Source organism: Chlorocebus sabaeus, chromosome 8 (assembly GCF_047675955.1).
Source record: "Chlorocebus sabaeus isolate Y175 chromosome 8, mChlSab1.0.hap1, whole genome shotgun sequence".
Classification (NCBI taxonomy): domain Eukaryota; kingdom Metazoa; phylum Chordata; class Mammalia; order Primates; family Cercopithecidae; genus Chlorocebus; species Chlorocebus sabaeus.
Window position 1 is genome coordinate 38555463 of NC_132911.1, and position 14915 is coordinate 38570377.

Here is a 14915-nt window from a genome sequence, read left to right on the forward strand (position 1 = left end):
CGACTTCAGTCCTGTATCCAGCTTATCACCCAGCCTTATCAGTCTCACCTCCTTATTTCCTCTCTAGAGTATAACTTCTCTTCCTGTTGCGGGAAGTCAGGGACCCTGAACGAAGGGACCAGCTGGAGCCGTGGCAGAAGAACATAAATTGTGAAGATTTCATGGACATTTATTAGTTCCCAAAATTAATACTTTTATAATTTCTTATGTCTGTTTTTACTGCAATCTCTGAACATAAATTGTGAAGATTTTATGGACATTTATCAGTTCCCAAATAATACTCATAATTTCTTACACCTGTCTTACTTTAATCTCTTAATCCTGTTATCTTTGTAAGCTGAGGATGTATGTCACCTCAGGACCACTGTTGTACAAATTGATTGTGAAGCATGTGTGTTTAAAAAATATGAAATCACTGCCCCTTGAAAAAGAACAGAATAACAGTGATTTTCAGGGAACAAGGGAAGACAACCATAAGGTCTGACTGCCTGCAGGATTGGGCAGAATAGAGCCATTTTTCTTCTTGGAAAGAGCCTATAAATGGACATGCAAGTAGGAGAGATATCGCGGAATTCTTTTCCCATCAAGGAATATTAATAATACCCTGGGGAAGGAATGCATTCCTTGGGGGAGGTCTATAAATGGCCGCTCTGGGAGTGACTGTCTTATGCAGTTGAGATAAGGACTGAAATACACCCTGGTCTCCTGCAGTACCCTCAGGCTTACTAGGATTGGGAAATTCCAGCCTGATAAATGTTGGTTCTCTGCTCTTGAACCCTGTTTTCTGTTAAGATGTTTATCAAGACAATACATGCATAGCTGAACATAGACCCTCATCAGTAATTTTAATTTTGCCCTTTGCCTTGTGATCTTTGCTTTGCCCTTTTCCTTGTGATCTTTATTGGCCTCAGAAGCAGGTGATCTTTGTGACCTACTCCTTGTTCATACACCCCCTCCCCTTTTGAAATCCTTAATAAAAACTTGCTGGTTTTGCGACTCGGGGGACATCACGGACCTACCGATATGTGATATCACCCTCGGCGGCCCAGCTGTAAAATTCCTCTCTTTGTACTCTTTCTCTTTATTTCTCAGATTGGCTGACACTTAGGGAAAATAGAAAGAACCTACGTTGAAATATTGGGGGTGGGTTCCCCCGATACTTCCTATTCATTAGCATCACCCTTGTCAAAGCCCCTAGAATAACATACTAGCAGTTTTACATGTTCCATTTTTACCCTCTTTAATCCTTTTCCACATTGCAGCTGGGGTCTGTTCAAAATATAAACCTGAGTATATTCTTTGCTGCTTAAAAACTCCTTATGGCTTCCTGTTGCTCTTAGAATAGAACCAGATTCTTGACAAGGCCTGCAAGGCTCTATAAGCATGATGCCTTTCTGTTTTCCCAGCCTCATTTTTCCCTTTCATTCTTTCAGTAATTATTTAATCAATATCTCTCTATCCTGCTAGTCTCTAAACTGCAGGAGAACAGAGCCGCCTCTTTTTTGCTTGCTGTTACATCCCCAGTGCCAAGGGCAGAGCCCAGTACATAAAAATGCTTGGGTATTTGTTGAATGACTGAGTGAATGTGTGAGTGAAATGGAGGGGTGAACCATTCCTGATGGATAGGGAGCTGGCTTCTCTTTGCACTCAATGCATGTTTGTTTGTTTTCTCTTATACTGAGTTGAAATCCACTTTCCTCTTAATAGTTGTCCACATGATCCTAATTTTATCCTCTGAAGCTACAATAATTCTAATCCCTTTACCTCAAGTGCCCTTAAAATATTTGCAGACTCTATAGTGTTTCTTAGTTTTCTAGGCTGAATATCTTAGACTGATTGTTTACAGATACACCACCTTGATCCACATTCCTCTAAGGACATTCATTTTTGTTCACAATTTTTTTAAGATGAGGAGCTTAGAACTGAATTCAGAATCTAACTGAATTCACAATCCCAGATGTTGTGCAATCAAGGAGACTACAAGAAACTTTTCTGGCAATCAAGAGATGAATTTAATCTGTGGTTTAGTACCCAGGCCTTAGAGTTTGGACAGATTTGGGTTTGCCTACTGGTAAAGACTGATGTCTTGGTTCAATAGGATAATATCGGTGAGCTCTTAGTAGCCCATTGCCTGGTCCATCCAAACCCTCAGTGCATTTTACTCAGTACTGTTGTCATTGATGTTTCTGTTTATCTGTTAATGGGATCTGAGATTGCATTTGCTTTGTGCTCAGTTATGCCACCATGGTTGTATTGAGTTTGCAGTTAACTGCAGTCGCGTGTTAGAAAATGTTGGCCGATTGTTCAGGTAGGTCTCTCATCCTGTACTTACATACAGGTTTGCTCTTTATCTCTGCGCTCCTTGAAGACATTGCATAGGACGTGATTGTAATGCCCATCCTTTCGTATCAGAAGGGTTTATGTATTTGCCTCTCATTAGGTGACATCAGTTGATCTCAGAATCTTGGGACTTGAGTTTTCTGTGCACTTTAGTTTGGATACATTTGGTCTCAAAGGGCAGAAATCCACTCAGACTAGCTTAAATACGTATACATCATTGAGAAAGGAGAGTTTCATGGAAATTAAGCTGGGGCAGTAGGTAGGCCTTTGTGGGCATTGAAAAGTCCTCAGGTACCTCTGTTCTCTATCACTTGCCAACTGGTATAGGATGGTCTTCTGTCTCTATTTTATCCTGACCTCAGCCTCCTACAGATCCCCTTACTGTCTTAATTCAGATTCTTGAGAGAGAATCTGTTGATTATTTGTATCACTTGGATAATGCAAATAGAACTTATTTAGGAAAAGACTAAGTAGAGCAAGGGTCTACTGCAGTGTATCTGATGTGGTATTAACATTCTGTAGGTCCAGAGGAGCCATTGGACATCAACAGCTTAAATGTGAGGGATACAGATGGGTACTGAGTTCCCAGGCACAGCCTGACAGTTTCAGGGTTAGAATTTTATGCAGTGAGCAGATTTGAATGGTTGGAAGTTAAAAATACAAATACAGTCATTCACCACATAATGATGTTTTGATCAGTGACTGACTGCATATATGATGTGATCACGTAAGATTATAATACCATATTTTTACTGTACCTTTTCTGTGTTTAGATACACAAATACTAAGCATTGTGTTACCATTGCCTACAGTATTTCAGTATGGTAACATGCTGTTCAGGTTTGTAGCCTAAGAGCAATAGACTATACAATAGGTATGTAGTAGATATACCATCTAGGTTTGTGTCAAGTACACTCTATAATGATCACACAGTGACCTGCACAATGACGAAATCACCTAATGACAGATTTCTCAGAATCCGTTGTTAACCAACACATAACTGTATTCCCTATTCCACAGAACAGGGTTTAAGTAATCAGACTGTTTCAAAAATAAATGGAAAACCTCCCATATCTGGCCCAGAATCACCTCTTTATAGACCAAAGTACTGAAATAACCAAATAAAAAAATCCATTGAAAAACAAATCCAAAGCAAATGAAAGGAGATAGTTCTTGTCCTAACATTTAATATAGGCTAATTAGTTTATGGGTAAATATCACTTTATAAATTGTACACAAGAAAATACATGTATAATACCAATATTTTAGAAGTAGAATTTTTATTTTTACCAAATCCATCATGATTTAGTTAGGTAACAAGTTCTTCCAGTATATTGGTTTGATTTATAGTAAAATGTAGTGTAAAATAGTTTTCTAGATGGAGAAACAGTGGCTCAAGACTATTTCTTGCTTGTCAGCATATGGAAAGGGTGGCTCTCCCACCATGCCACGCCATCCACTCCCGCTGGGCGCACCAGGATAAAGACGTTAAAATATAACCTCTTGTATAGGATTTTCAAGATCTGTTACTTACAGTGAGGTCATCTGTAGTATAACTGAGAGATGCTGAAGTTCTCCTTAAAAGGACATGTGTATTAAGTTCCTAGACGGGTTATTTATCCCCACTTACTTCCATATCACCATTTTTAGAGATGCACTTTCCACTTTAACCATAGTTTTCAAAATCTTAAGGCAGTAGAACCTTTTCCTCAAAAAAAAAAAAATGTGGGCTCTAATATATAATAGACTTTAAGGTGACATATATTATAGTTGTAAAGATTAAAAACATTAGTTTTAAAAACAATGAGATTTGTGAGATTGAAACATACAAAATAACTAAATCAGAGTCTAATTAAAAACTAAGCCAGATGTGGTGGCATGCACCTGTAATCCCAGCTACTCAGGAGGCTGAGGCGGGAGGATGGCTTGAGCCCAGGAGTTCAGGATCAGCCTAGGCAACATAGTGAGACCGTGTTAAAAAAAAAAAAAAAAGAATCAAATTTATTTCAGTAGTGTTTGAGTTACATGATTGAAAGAACCTTGATTTATGCAGGTCAGTAGTTGCAGATAAGTTTTTTAATAATTCAGCTTAGTGCCTGAGATCATGCCTTAATTAAACTATTCCAAAAGTCTGAAAGAGGAGCAGAGGGGAATTTGTGTTTCAGATGTGAGTTATTAACAATATCTAACAATTCATCCAATTTATTAATTTTATAGATGTAAATTTTAGAAATAGTACGTAAAGTGGTTCCTCATAAGTTTAAATCTTTTTGGTAGAAAATACAAAACTGAGATATTTAGAAGTATCATTTTAAAAAAATCTCAGATAATTTAGTGCTGTGGCTCTTAAATAGTCACTGTTAAAAGGCACATTTCCTGTTCTGGGTGTTCTCAGATTCGCCAGCACCAACTGGGTTTCCAAGAATTCAGTTCGTTTCTTACACTATCTAGTGCAGACCCCACAAGATAAGGTCTCAGTCCCATGAGACTGCCGCCACTTCAGATACCAGTTGCAAGCCTCAGTGCTTCTGACCAACTGGCTATAAATCTGGGGATTCTCAGAACTCCTCAGTTTCAGTAATTTGCTAAAACGACTCACAGAACTCAGAAAAATACTTATATTTACTGGCTTATTATGAAGGACACAACTCAGGAACTGCCAAATGCAAGGGATACATAGGGCAAGGTGTCCCCATACCTGCAGGGGTGCAGAGCTTCCACGCCCTCTGGGCACACCACCCTCCCAGTAAGTCAACGTGTCCACCAACCTGGAAGCTCCCTGTCCCTGTCGTTTGGGAGTATTTATAGAGGTTTCATCACATAGGTATGATTGATTAAATTATTGGCCTTGGTGATTGAGCTCATTTTCCAGCCTTTCTCCCCTCCCTGGAAGGAGTGGGGACGGTGCTGAAAGTTGCAACCCTCTAATCTTGTCTTGGTCTTTCTGGTGACCAACTCGTTCCTGCAGCTGTCAGGGGACCCCCAGCACCCAGTCATTCATTAGCACACAAAAGACACTGACCAGTCAGGAGGTTCCAGGGGTAGGGAGCTCTGTGCCAGGGACTGAGGACAAAGGCAAAATACATATTTTTATTATACCACCTGTGTCGAATCTAAAAAGCTGACAATAAGCACCAACACTTAAAAGGAGTGATAACTATCTAAACCTTGATATAATCAAGACTCAGTGTTGTACAACTGGCCTGTCTTTTAACTGAGCCAGTTGTACACGGAAACACATGGATATTTGCAGCCCTAGGGTGTTGATGGCTTGTTTTCAGTTGTGTGCCTCCCCATCATCAGCACAAAGAAACAATAACACATTTATAACAGTTTGCATACATGGACAGAGATAATAGACTCTGTACACATAAGTGAAATTGTCAGTACAGTTTAAAATGTTCTTGTTAAAATTTTGTGTGTATTGCAGTTGAGTTTTTAAACTTTCTATTATGAAGTTTCACAACTGTATGACAGAGAAAATAATACAATGAAAACTCCCATATACCTATCCCTGGGCAACAGTTACCAAGATTTTGCCATACTTACTATCTTTTTTAAAAAATCCTTTTGAAATATGTTAAACCAAGTTCTGGTTATGAAGCACTGAGATTTAGTATTAATAATAAACATATATTTATAAGAAAAATTTTAATTGGACATTTGTAGAATATCTGAAGTTATATTTGTGAAGTATAATTTATAAACCACTACCCAATAATAATCATAAAAGATTCATGAGAAAGGTGTGTGAGTGCTTTAAAAAAACTATTCCAAATCCCAGCTACTCAGGCAGCTGAGGTGGGAGGATTGCTTGAGCCCCAGAGTTTGAGGCTGCAGTGAGCTATGATCACACCACTGCACTCCAGCCTGGGCAACAGAGTGAGAGACCCTTTAAAAAAAAAAAAAAAAAAAAAAAAAAAAACAGGCTGGTACAGTGGCTTGTACCTGTGACCCTGGCACTTTGGGAGACCAAGGTGGGCAGATTGCTTGAGCCCAGTGAGTCCAGCCTGGACAACTTGGCTGTCCTGTCTCTACATAAAAAATAAAATAAAAACGAGCTTGGTGGCTCATGCCTGTGGTCCCAATTACTTGAGAGGCTGTGGTGGGAGGATCACTTGAGCCTGGGGAGGTCAAGGCTGCAGTGAGCCAAGATCAGGCCACTGCACTGCAGCCTGGGTAACAGAGACACTGTCTCAAGAAAAACAAAAATAAAAACTGTTCCTATGATATTCCAGTGGTACTTGACTCTGCTCCTGGATTAGGATTAGGAAGTAGGATTAGAGGGTCATCTCTTAATTTCATTTAAAATCTTGAGATATTATAAGCAATTCACTGAGTTTTCTGTGCTACTCTTGTTTCAGGTTATCTATGTCAGGAAATCACTTTGTGCTTTAATGAAATCACCTCATTCACACCTTCCTAATATTTGCAGCACTTACCCTAGTAAGACCACAATTAAAAAGGATTTTTATTTTTCACAAGTGATTTAGAGAATTCCTGGTCTGGCTTAGAGACAAAGGTTCTAAAGAAAAAATAACTTTATTGTTTTATAATTTGTGTCTTAGTAAAATAAGAGCTATTTGTTTTAAAGCCATTTCAATATCTGGTTTTTCAAATTAGCTTTCTTATTTGGTTCTTTTAGTTTTTAGGGCTACGGAGAGATGATTCTGAGTTGGTCACAGTAGATTTTTTAAATTTATTTTTGAAACAGCCTTTTTAAATTCTGTTCTGTGGATACTTGTGGGTTTGTTTTTTTTTTGTTTGTTTTTTTTTTTGTTTTTTTTTTGAGACGGAGTCTAGGCTGGAATGCAGTGTTGCAATCTCAGCTCACTGCATCCTCTGTCTCCCGGGTTCAAGTGATTCTCCTGCCTCAGCCTCCCGAGTTGTTGGGACTACAGGCATGTGCCATCACGCCCAGCTAATTTTTGTATTTTTAGTAGAGATGGGGTTTCACCATGTTAGCCAGGATGGTCTCGATCTCTTGACCTCATGATGTGCCCGCCTTGGCCTCCCAAGATACTTGTGTTTTTGACATCCAAAGATTCAAATCTGTTCACTGCATAAGGTTCTGACCCTGAAGCTGTTCAGCTGTACCTAGGAACTGTCTCAGCGCCAATCTGACTCCCTGTGCTGTAGCTGTTGGTTTCTAAAGATTCCTGCAGACCAGTTTTACCCTACAGAATGTTAACATCACTTAATATACATTGCAGCAGACTCTTGCTCTATTTATCCTTTTTCTAAATAGCCCTTTTGGTGTAGCTGCCATTCGTATCACTTGGATAATGCACATACACAACTTGGGATAGGAAAATTCATTTTAGGGTGTTGTGCTACTCTTCTTTTTCAGGCTGTGCTGCCATCCTTGGTGAACTTTAGAGATGGTTAATAAAAGCAAAGGGGGAAGAACTTGCTATTTGTTTATATGAATTCAGGTAGGAAAAGATATTTACCAATGACAGAAAGATAATTCTTTAATAGATGGTTTTTGTGTTTCATTTTAGAATCACAAGAAGCTGATGAAGAGCTTGTAGCAGAAGTGGTTGAAAAATGTTCATCTAAGACTTGTTCTAAACCTTCAGAAAATGAAGTGCCACAGCAGACCATTGATTCTCACTCAGTCAAGAATTTCAAAGAGGAGCCTGAACATGATTTTAGCAAAATTTCCATTGTGAGGCCATTTTCAATAGAAACGAGGGATTCCACGGATATCTCGGCAGCCCTTGGAACAAAAGCAGCTTATGGCTGTGTAACTGCAATCTCAGGCAAGGCTCTGCCTTCCAGCCCGCCAGACGCCCTCCAGGACGAGGCAATGACGGAAGGCAGCATGGGGGTCACCCTTGAGCCCTCCACAGAAGCCAATCTAAAAGCTGGCCACTCCTATCCAGAGCCTGTGCCCAGCAGAAGAAGCAAGCTGAGAAAGCCCAAGCCCGTCCCCCTGAGGAAGAAAGCAATTGGAGGAGAGTTCTCAGACACTGACGCTACTGCGGAGGGTACACCTCTCCCCAAAGCATCCTACCACTTCAGTCCTGAAGAGCTGGATGAGAACACAAGTCCTTCTTCGCTAGGAGGTGCCATGTTCCAGAAGTCTCCCCCTGACCTTAAAGAAACTCCCGGCACTCTCAGTAGTGACACAAACGACTCAGGGGTTGAGCTGGGGGAGGAGTCCAGGAGCTTACCTCTCAAGCTTGAGTTTGATTTCACAGAAGATGTGGGAAACATAGAGGCCAGGAAAGCCCTTCCAAGGAAGCTTGGCAGGAAACCGGGTAGCAAACTGATTCCCAAGATGCAAAAAGATGGCATCAGTAAGTCAGCAGGTTTAGAACAGCCTACAGACCCAGTGGCACGTGACGGGCCTCTCTCCCAAACATCTTCCAAGCTAGATCCTAGTCAGTGGGAAAACGCCAGCTTCAACCCCTTTGGGAGCCACTCTGTTCTGCAGAACTCCCCATCCCTCTCTTCTGAGGGTTCCTACCACTTTGACCCAGATAACTTTGACGAATCTGTGGATCCCTTTAAACCAACTACGACCTTAACAAGCAGTGACTTTTGTTCTCCCACTGGTAATCATGTTAATGAAATCTTAGAATCACCCAAGAAGGCAAAGTCGCGTTTAATAACGTGAGTGACAGTGGGCGCTGGGTGTCGTGCTCTGTGTCTTCTCTGTGAGTTTGGCAGCTGGCTACTTTTGGCTTTGGTGAACTGAGTTTACCTTTGAGGTGCACCAAGGTTGATACAAAGCTCATAACGTTATCCTGCAGTCTTCACTATTTGGCCTGTTGTGTGGAATCGGAAATACCAGAGGTTTCCTTTTCCAATTGTTGCCTTATTTCTGAATCCTCGGCTTAATCAGCTAAGTTCTTTTCCTCTGGCCCTAGAGACTTTTTTATGTTTTTTAAAAAAATAGGCTGGGCATGGTAGCTGACACCTGTAGTCCCAGCACTTTGGGAGGTCAACACAAGTGAATCACTTGAGGTCCGGAGTTTGAGACCAGCCTGTCTAACATGGTGAAACCTTCTCTACTAAAAATGCAAAAATTAGCTGGGCATGGTGGTACATACCTGTAGTCTCAGCTACCCGGGAGGCTGAGACACGAGAATTGCTTGAACCCAGGAGGCAGAGGTTGCGGTGAGCCAAGATCACGCCACTGCACTCCAGCTGGGGCGACAGCAAGACTCCATCTCAAAAAAAAAAAAAAAAAAAAAAAAAAAGGCATTAGATAGGCAGATAGAGATTTGATGGTTTTCAGAAATCCTGGCTGGGCTGTTAGGAGTCATGTTACAGACAATTCAAATGTCAGTGCTGGCCACTGTCTTCATATTCTTTATGGATAAAACAGAAATTCCAATCCTATAACTTACCTCTGTAGTGTCAATAACATGTGGGAAATGGTCCAAAAGGGTCTTGTAGAAATAAGACTTTTTACATAAACAGAAAGCTATGATTTTTGTGGGAAACAAACCTACCACTAAAGTTGATGAGAATTCTTGTCTCCATGTATAATTTCTGGCTCATCGCCCAGAAGGTAAATTTTTAATAAGAATCAAGAATATTTTACATGAGCAGTTAAAACTGAGTAAAGTAGTCAGTTTAGTCAATCCCCCATCTCTCCTGGGAAATTATCTGACTTTTGCAAGATCCTTGGAGTTTTCAGTATAATTACCTAAGGTCATATTCCGTATCAAGTTTCAGTTTAACTTTGCTACAGGATTACTTTATCACAAAACTTGAGTAGATGATAATACAATCATGCATCACTTAGCCGCAGGATAAGCCACAGGGAAGTGCATCCTTTGGTGATTTTGTTGTGTGAACATCATCAGGTGAACTTACTCAAACCTAGGTGGTGTAACCTACTACATACCTAGGCTATATGGTACAGCCTATTGCTCCTAGGCTACAATCCTATACAGCACATTATCATACTGAATACTGTAGGTGCTAGGTGTGGTGGCTCACACCTGTAATGCCAACACTTTGGGAGGCCAAGGTGGGAGGATCCCTTGAGGCCAGGAGTTCAAGATCAGCCTGGGCAACATAGAGCCCCCCACCAGTCCCCTGTCTCTGTAAAAAAATTTTTTTAATTAGCTAGGAGTGGTGGTGCATACCTGTAGTCCCAGCTACTCAGGGGGTTGAGGCAGGAGGATTGCTTGAGCCCAGGAGGTTGAGGTTACCGTGAGCCATGATTATGTCATTGTGCTCCAGCCTGGCTGGCAGAGCAAGACCCAGTCTTAAAAAAAAAAAAAACTAGGCCGGGCGCGGTGGCTCAAGCCTGTAATCCCAGCACTTTGGGAGGCCAAGACGGGCGGATCACGAGGTCAGGAGATCGAGACCATCCTGGCTAACACGGTGAAACCCCGTCTCTACTAAAAAATACAAAAAACTAGCCGGGCGAGGTGGCGGGCGCCTGTAGTCCCAGCTACTCGGGAGGCTGAGGCAGGAGAATGGCGTAAACCCGGGAGGCGGAGCTTGCAGTGAGCTGAGATCCGGCCACTGCACTCCAGCCCAGGCGACAGAGCCAGACTCCGTCTCAAAAAAAAAAAAAAAAAAAAAAAAAACTACTATAGGCAGTGTAACACAATAGTAAGTATTTGTGTATCTAAACATATCTAAGCATAGAAAATGTACAGTAAAAATATAGTATAAAAGTTAAAAAATAATACACCTGTGTAGGGCCCTTACCATGAATGGAGCTTGCAGAACTGGAAGTTGCTCTGAGTGAGTCAGTGAGTGGTGAGTGAATGTGAAGGCCTGGGACATTACTGTACACTACTGTAGCCTCTATAAACATGGTACACTTCAGCTACACTAAATTTATTTAAATTTTTTTCCTTCATTAATAGATTAAGTTTAGCTTACTGTAATGTTTACTTTATCAACTTTTAAATTTTTTAAGAAATTTTGACTTTTGTAATAATACTTAGCTTAAAACACAAACACATGGTACAGCTATACAAAAATATTTTCTTTCTTTATATCCCTATACCGTAAGTTTTCTTTGTGTAAAATTATTTATTTCTTTATTTACTTTTTAAAATTTTTGTTAAAAACTAAGACATAGACACACACATTACCTAGGCCTACCCTGGGTCAGGATCGTCAGGACATCACTAGACAATAGTTTTTCAGTTCCATTATAACCCTACGGGACCACCATCGTATACATGACTGAAACGTCATTACATGGCACCTGACTGTATATCCTTTTGTGGCCCTGTGACATTTTACTAAAAAGTTTGAGTAAAATGTAGATACAAAGAAAGACCAATGAGATGCAGGATGAAATATGTACAAGGAATATGAGAAGCACTGAACTTGTAGTTGTCACTGTATGTCAGTTGAGGAAATGCTTCTCAGCATTGCTATGACTTAAAGAAAAACTCCGGATATCATGGTGACTTACAGCAGAAAGGAAGATGCCCAGAGGTTTAAAGAGCAGAAGGATCAACTTCAGGACCAAGAAAGTAGAGAGATGTAGGAACCAGTTCCTCAGCAGCCCCAGAATGGCTAAGGGGAGTGAAATGTCATTAGTAGCTCTCGATCTGTTGCTTGATTGTATATAAGCAGTTAAATGGTTGTTGGAAAATATTATTGATTGGATGCCCTTTTTTGTGGCTTTTAAGGTTGGTTACTTCTCTCTAGACAGCGCTTAGGGTATGTACTGGGCACATCACTGCCTAGGTACTTCCTTCCCTAAATGTGGGATGCTTCTGCCTACTGAAGTTAATAAGGAGTCATTTGTGAATCTTTCAGTTGCATGCCACCAATGCATTAAATAAGATGAAATCTGGGCCAAAGAAAGGGTAATTTATTCTACACTTTATATTCAGCAGCAAGAAGCACCATCTCTCGAGTCCTACCACCCTCACCCAGTAACCTTTTTCCCCTATTCTGTTTTTGTTGAATGAACTTCTTGATCTAATACACTTAATAGGGGTTTAAGTCCTTACGCAATCAAAAATCTTGTCGTCTTGTTCTTTTTAGAAGAAAGGAGTGCTAGACCTCTTGGAAGTTTATTTTTCATCTATACATTTGAATTTGTGGCATTTCTGAGTGTTTCTACCAGTCTGTTTTGTAGATGAGGTCTGTTCATCATTCACTCACTAGTGATAACATTCATGAATACATTTTTAATTTATATCTCACCTCATAGAAAGAATTGTGCAGCTTTTACATCTGCCAGACTAGAGTTGAATATTCCAGTCTTTACATGATTTTTTTTCTCCATCTGTCTGTCTCTTTCCTGTCTCTAATTTGGTTGGTGCATCAGGACTACTGAACAAGTGAAATTTCTCTGTTTTCTGTTGTAAGTACTCCTGCTGTTTCTTTTGTCACTGGGACTGTTGGCAGTTTCCTCTCCCCCTTCCCCCAGCCATCTCTTCATAGCATGTTTGCTTCTAATTCTGAGTTTGATCTTCTGATGATTTTTTTTTGCATTTCATCAGTCACTTCCATGAGTCAGCTTAGCCTTGCAGTTGTCCATACCTAAGGGAGTGGGGCTTGGTCTTTACACCTTAGGTGCTAGAGCTTGCGCTCCCTGGCTTGGCAGGTGTCATGTGGCGCTTTGACAATACCAAAAGCTGGCTTGGCCCCAAGATCATCGCAGCAGTGGTTTGAGGGACTGTTCTGCTATTTAATATTGGAAATCATTGGCTTTTTTTGGTAGGATAAAGCTACTGGCTTGGAACAGTTAATAAATTTTACTGAGTCAGCTCAACTTGAGTTTGGTGGCAGAGGGTAGCACTCAGTAAGAAGATTAGGGAAAGAAGATCATGAACTAGTGATTATGCACATTCTGGTAACTTATGTGCTTGTCTTTGTATTTTTTCTCACAAAAGAAAAAAAGTTGCAAATAATTTTTTCTCTTTTTTTTGGTCACCGTGGTGTTTTTACTGGAAATTCTAAGTTTATTAGAACAGAATCTGAATTAGTCCTGTGATCACAAGTTGTGTGCTAATCTACAAATAACAGGTGGTTCAAGCTTCCCCAGTTTCAGGCTTTGTGCAGCATGTGACATTCATCTTCCATCTTACTACTTAATAGGAATGGTAACAGTTTACCCACATATTTTTATTTTTATACTTTTTATTGACAGTTCTTCTCTGTGAGCACACACGTCTTAACTGGAACTGTTTTATGAGACGTCTATGGGTTTTAGAACAATAAAGAATTTTTAAAGAATTTGGTCCAGCGTGATGATTTTTCTGATGAACGTCAAAGCCAAGTGAGTGAGGCTCAGAGGAACTGAATGTCTTCAGCTGCTAAGGCTCTACTGTCTGAAAAACTTTTGGTGGCGTGTAATTAAAAACCATAGACATCAGAGTGCTACTGTTTGACAACTCACAGAAGCAAGCGGAGGGGGTCTTTTCAGAGAATGAGCCCCACTGTAGGTCTTTGCTTACCTTGTCTCTCTGGGGAAAACTCAGAGGCATAAAAGGTATCCCTGCCTCTCTCATGCGGCGATGTATGATTTGTGTGGTGCTGTACGCTTTGGCTTCTATCCGCACACACTGCTCTCTGCTCCATTTCATACCTTGACAGTTGTCAGTGTGATTGCAAACTGGCTTGTTTGTGTTTCTTCTCTTTCCAGGAGTGGCTGTAAGGTGAAGAAGCATGAAACTCAGTCTCTCGCTTTGGATGCATGTTCCCAGGTGAGTCTGTGTCCATCCCCAGAACGTCTCTTAGACCAGGGGTCCCCCAGTGGGAGTTTGCATACCCCGGCGGGTGGTTCAAAAGGACTTTACAATGGGTGCCTGAGTACTCAGTTTTAAACAGATCCTTACTGTCCCTGAAGAGAAGGCCCCTGAAGACAAGCAAACCCTTTCACAATGACTTTTTTTTTGGTAAAATTCCCACTTTAAGTGCTACAAAGATGCATCACCATCACCACAGGGTGTGAAAGTCTCCAGGGCACCAAAGGGAAGATCTGAAATATCGGTGTAGGTGCTAAGAAGAGAATTGACTAATAACTGGATGGTAGTTTTCTTAAGTCAGATGGTTTTCTAATTCATTGCTTTCAACAATAGAGGAAAACCTGAGTTGTTAACTGATCTAAAAATAATGTTTGATGATAGATTTTTTGGGGCACATAACTTGGAAAGGGGTTCAAAGAATTGAAAGGCACTTACATTACAGAACTACCTTCTGTTTCATCTATTGTTTGTATAAATAAGGTTTCTTAATGATTATATTTATAAAAATAGAAACCAGGAATAAAATTGATATTGACCTTTGTTACATTCTAGCAATAAATAGTATCCATCCATGACCGTATAGACTAATTGCAAAACAAAGAAACCGAAACCCAGGCCCACTGATTGCAATGAGATCCTTTTGTTCTTTTTAAAACTTTGTCAGTATACTTATTACAGGAATACATTCATTGTTTAATAGAGTTCAATTTAACGTGACTTATCCTATACAATTTGGACCAGAAACTTGGTATATGGTGTAAAATGTAAAAAAGGGGTGTGGTGGGGGAAATTTGCAATCTGAGTTATTTTTCATCTGTTACAAATGTGTAAAAGATTCTCCCAGATTTTGCTAAAGTAGGCAGCAAGAACTATGAGAAATTT

General features: G+C 40.3%; 1 protein-coding gene across 19 annotated transcripts in view; it reads left to right on the forward strand.

The window, feature by feature from the left end:
- Positions 1 to 14915, forward strand: part of TACC1 (transforming acidic coiled-coil containing protein 1) — a 126571-nt gene that overhangs the window by 85496 nt on the left and 26160 nt on the right. For 14 of the 19 annotated variants that reach the window (XM_037983552.2, XM_037983553.2, XM_073018036.1 and 11 more), the window contains 2 exons: positions 7845 to 8961; positions 13931 to 13991. In XM_037983552.2, coding sequence (XP_037839480.2) covers positions 8153 to 8961; positions 13931 to 13991 — 870 coding nt within the window. In that variant the 5' untranslated portion in view covers positions 7845 to 8152. Of the gene's footprint in view, positions 1 to 7844; positions 8962 to 12610; positions 12647 to 13930; positions 13992 to 14915 lie in introns of all 19 variants that reach the window. The other 5 variants (XM_037983560.2, XM_007962235.3, XM_037983559.2 and 2 more) reach the window with 2 other exon arrangements.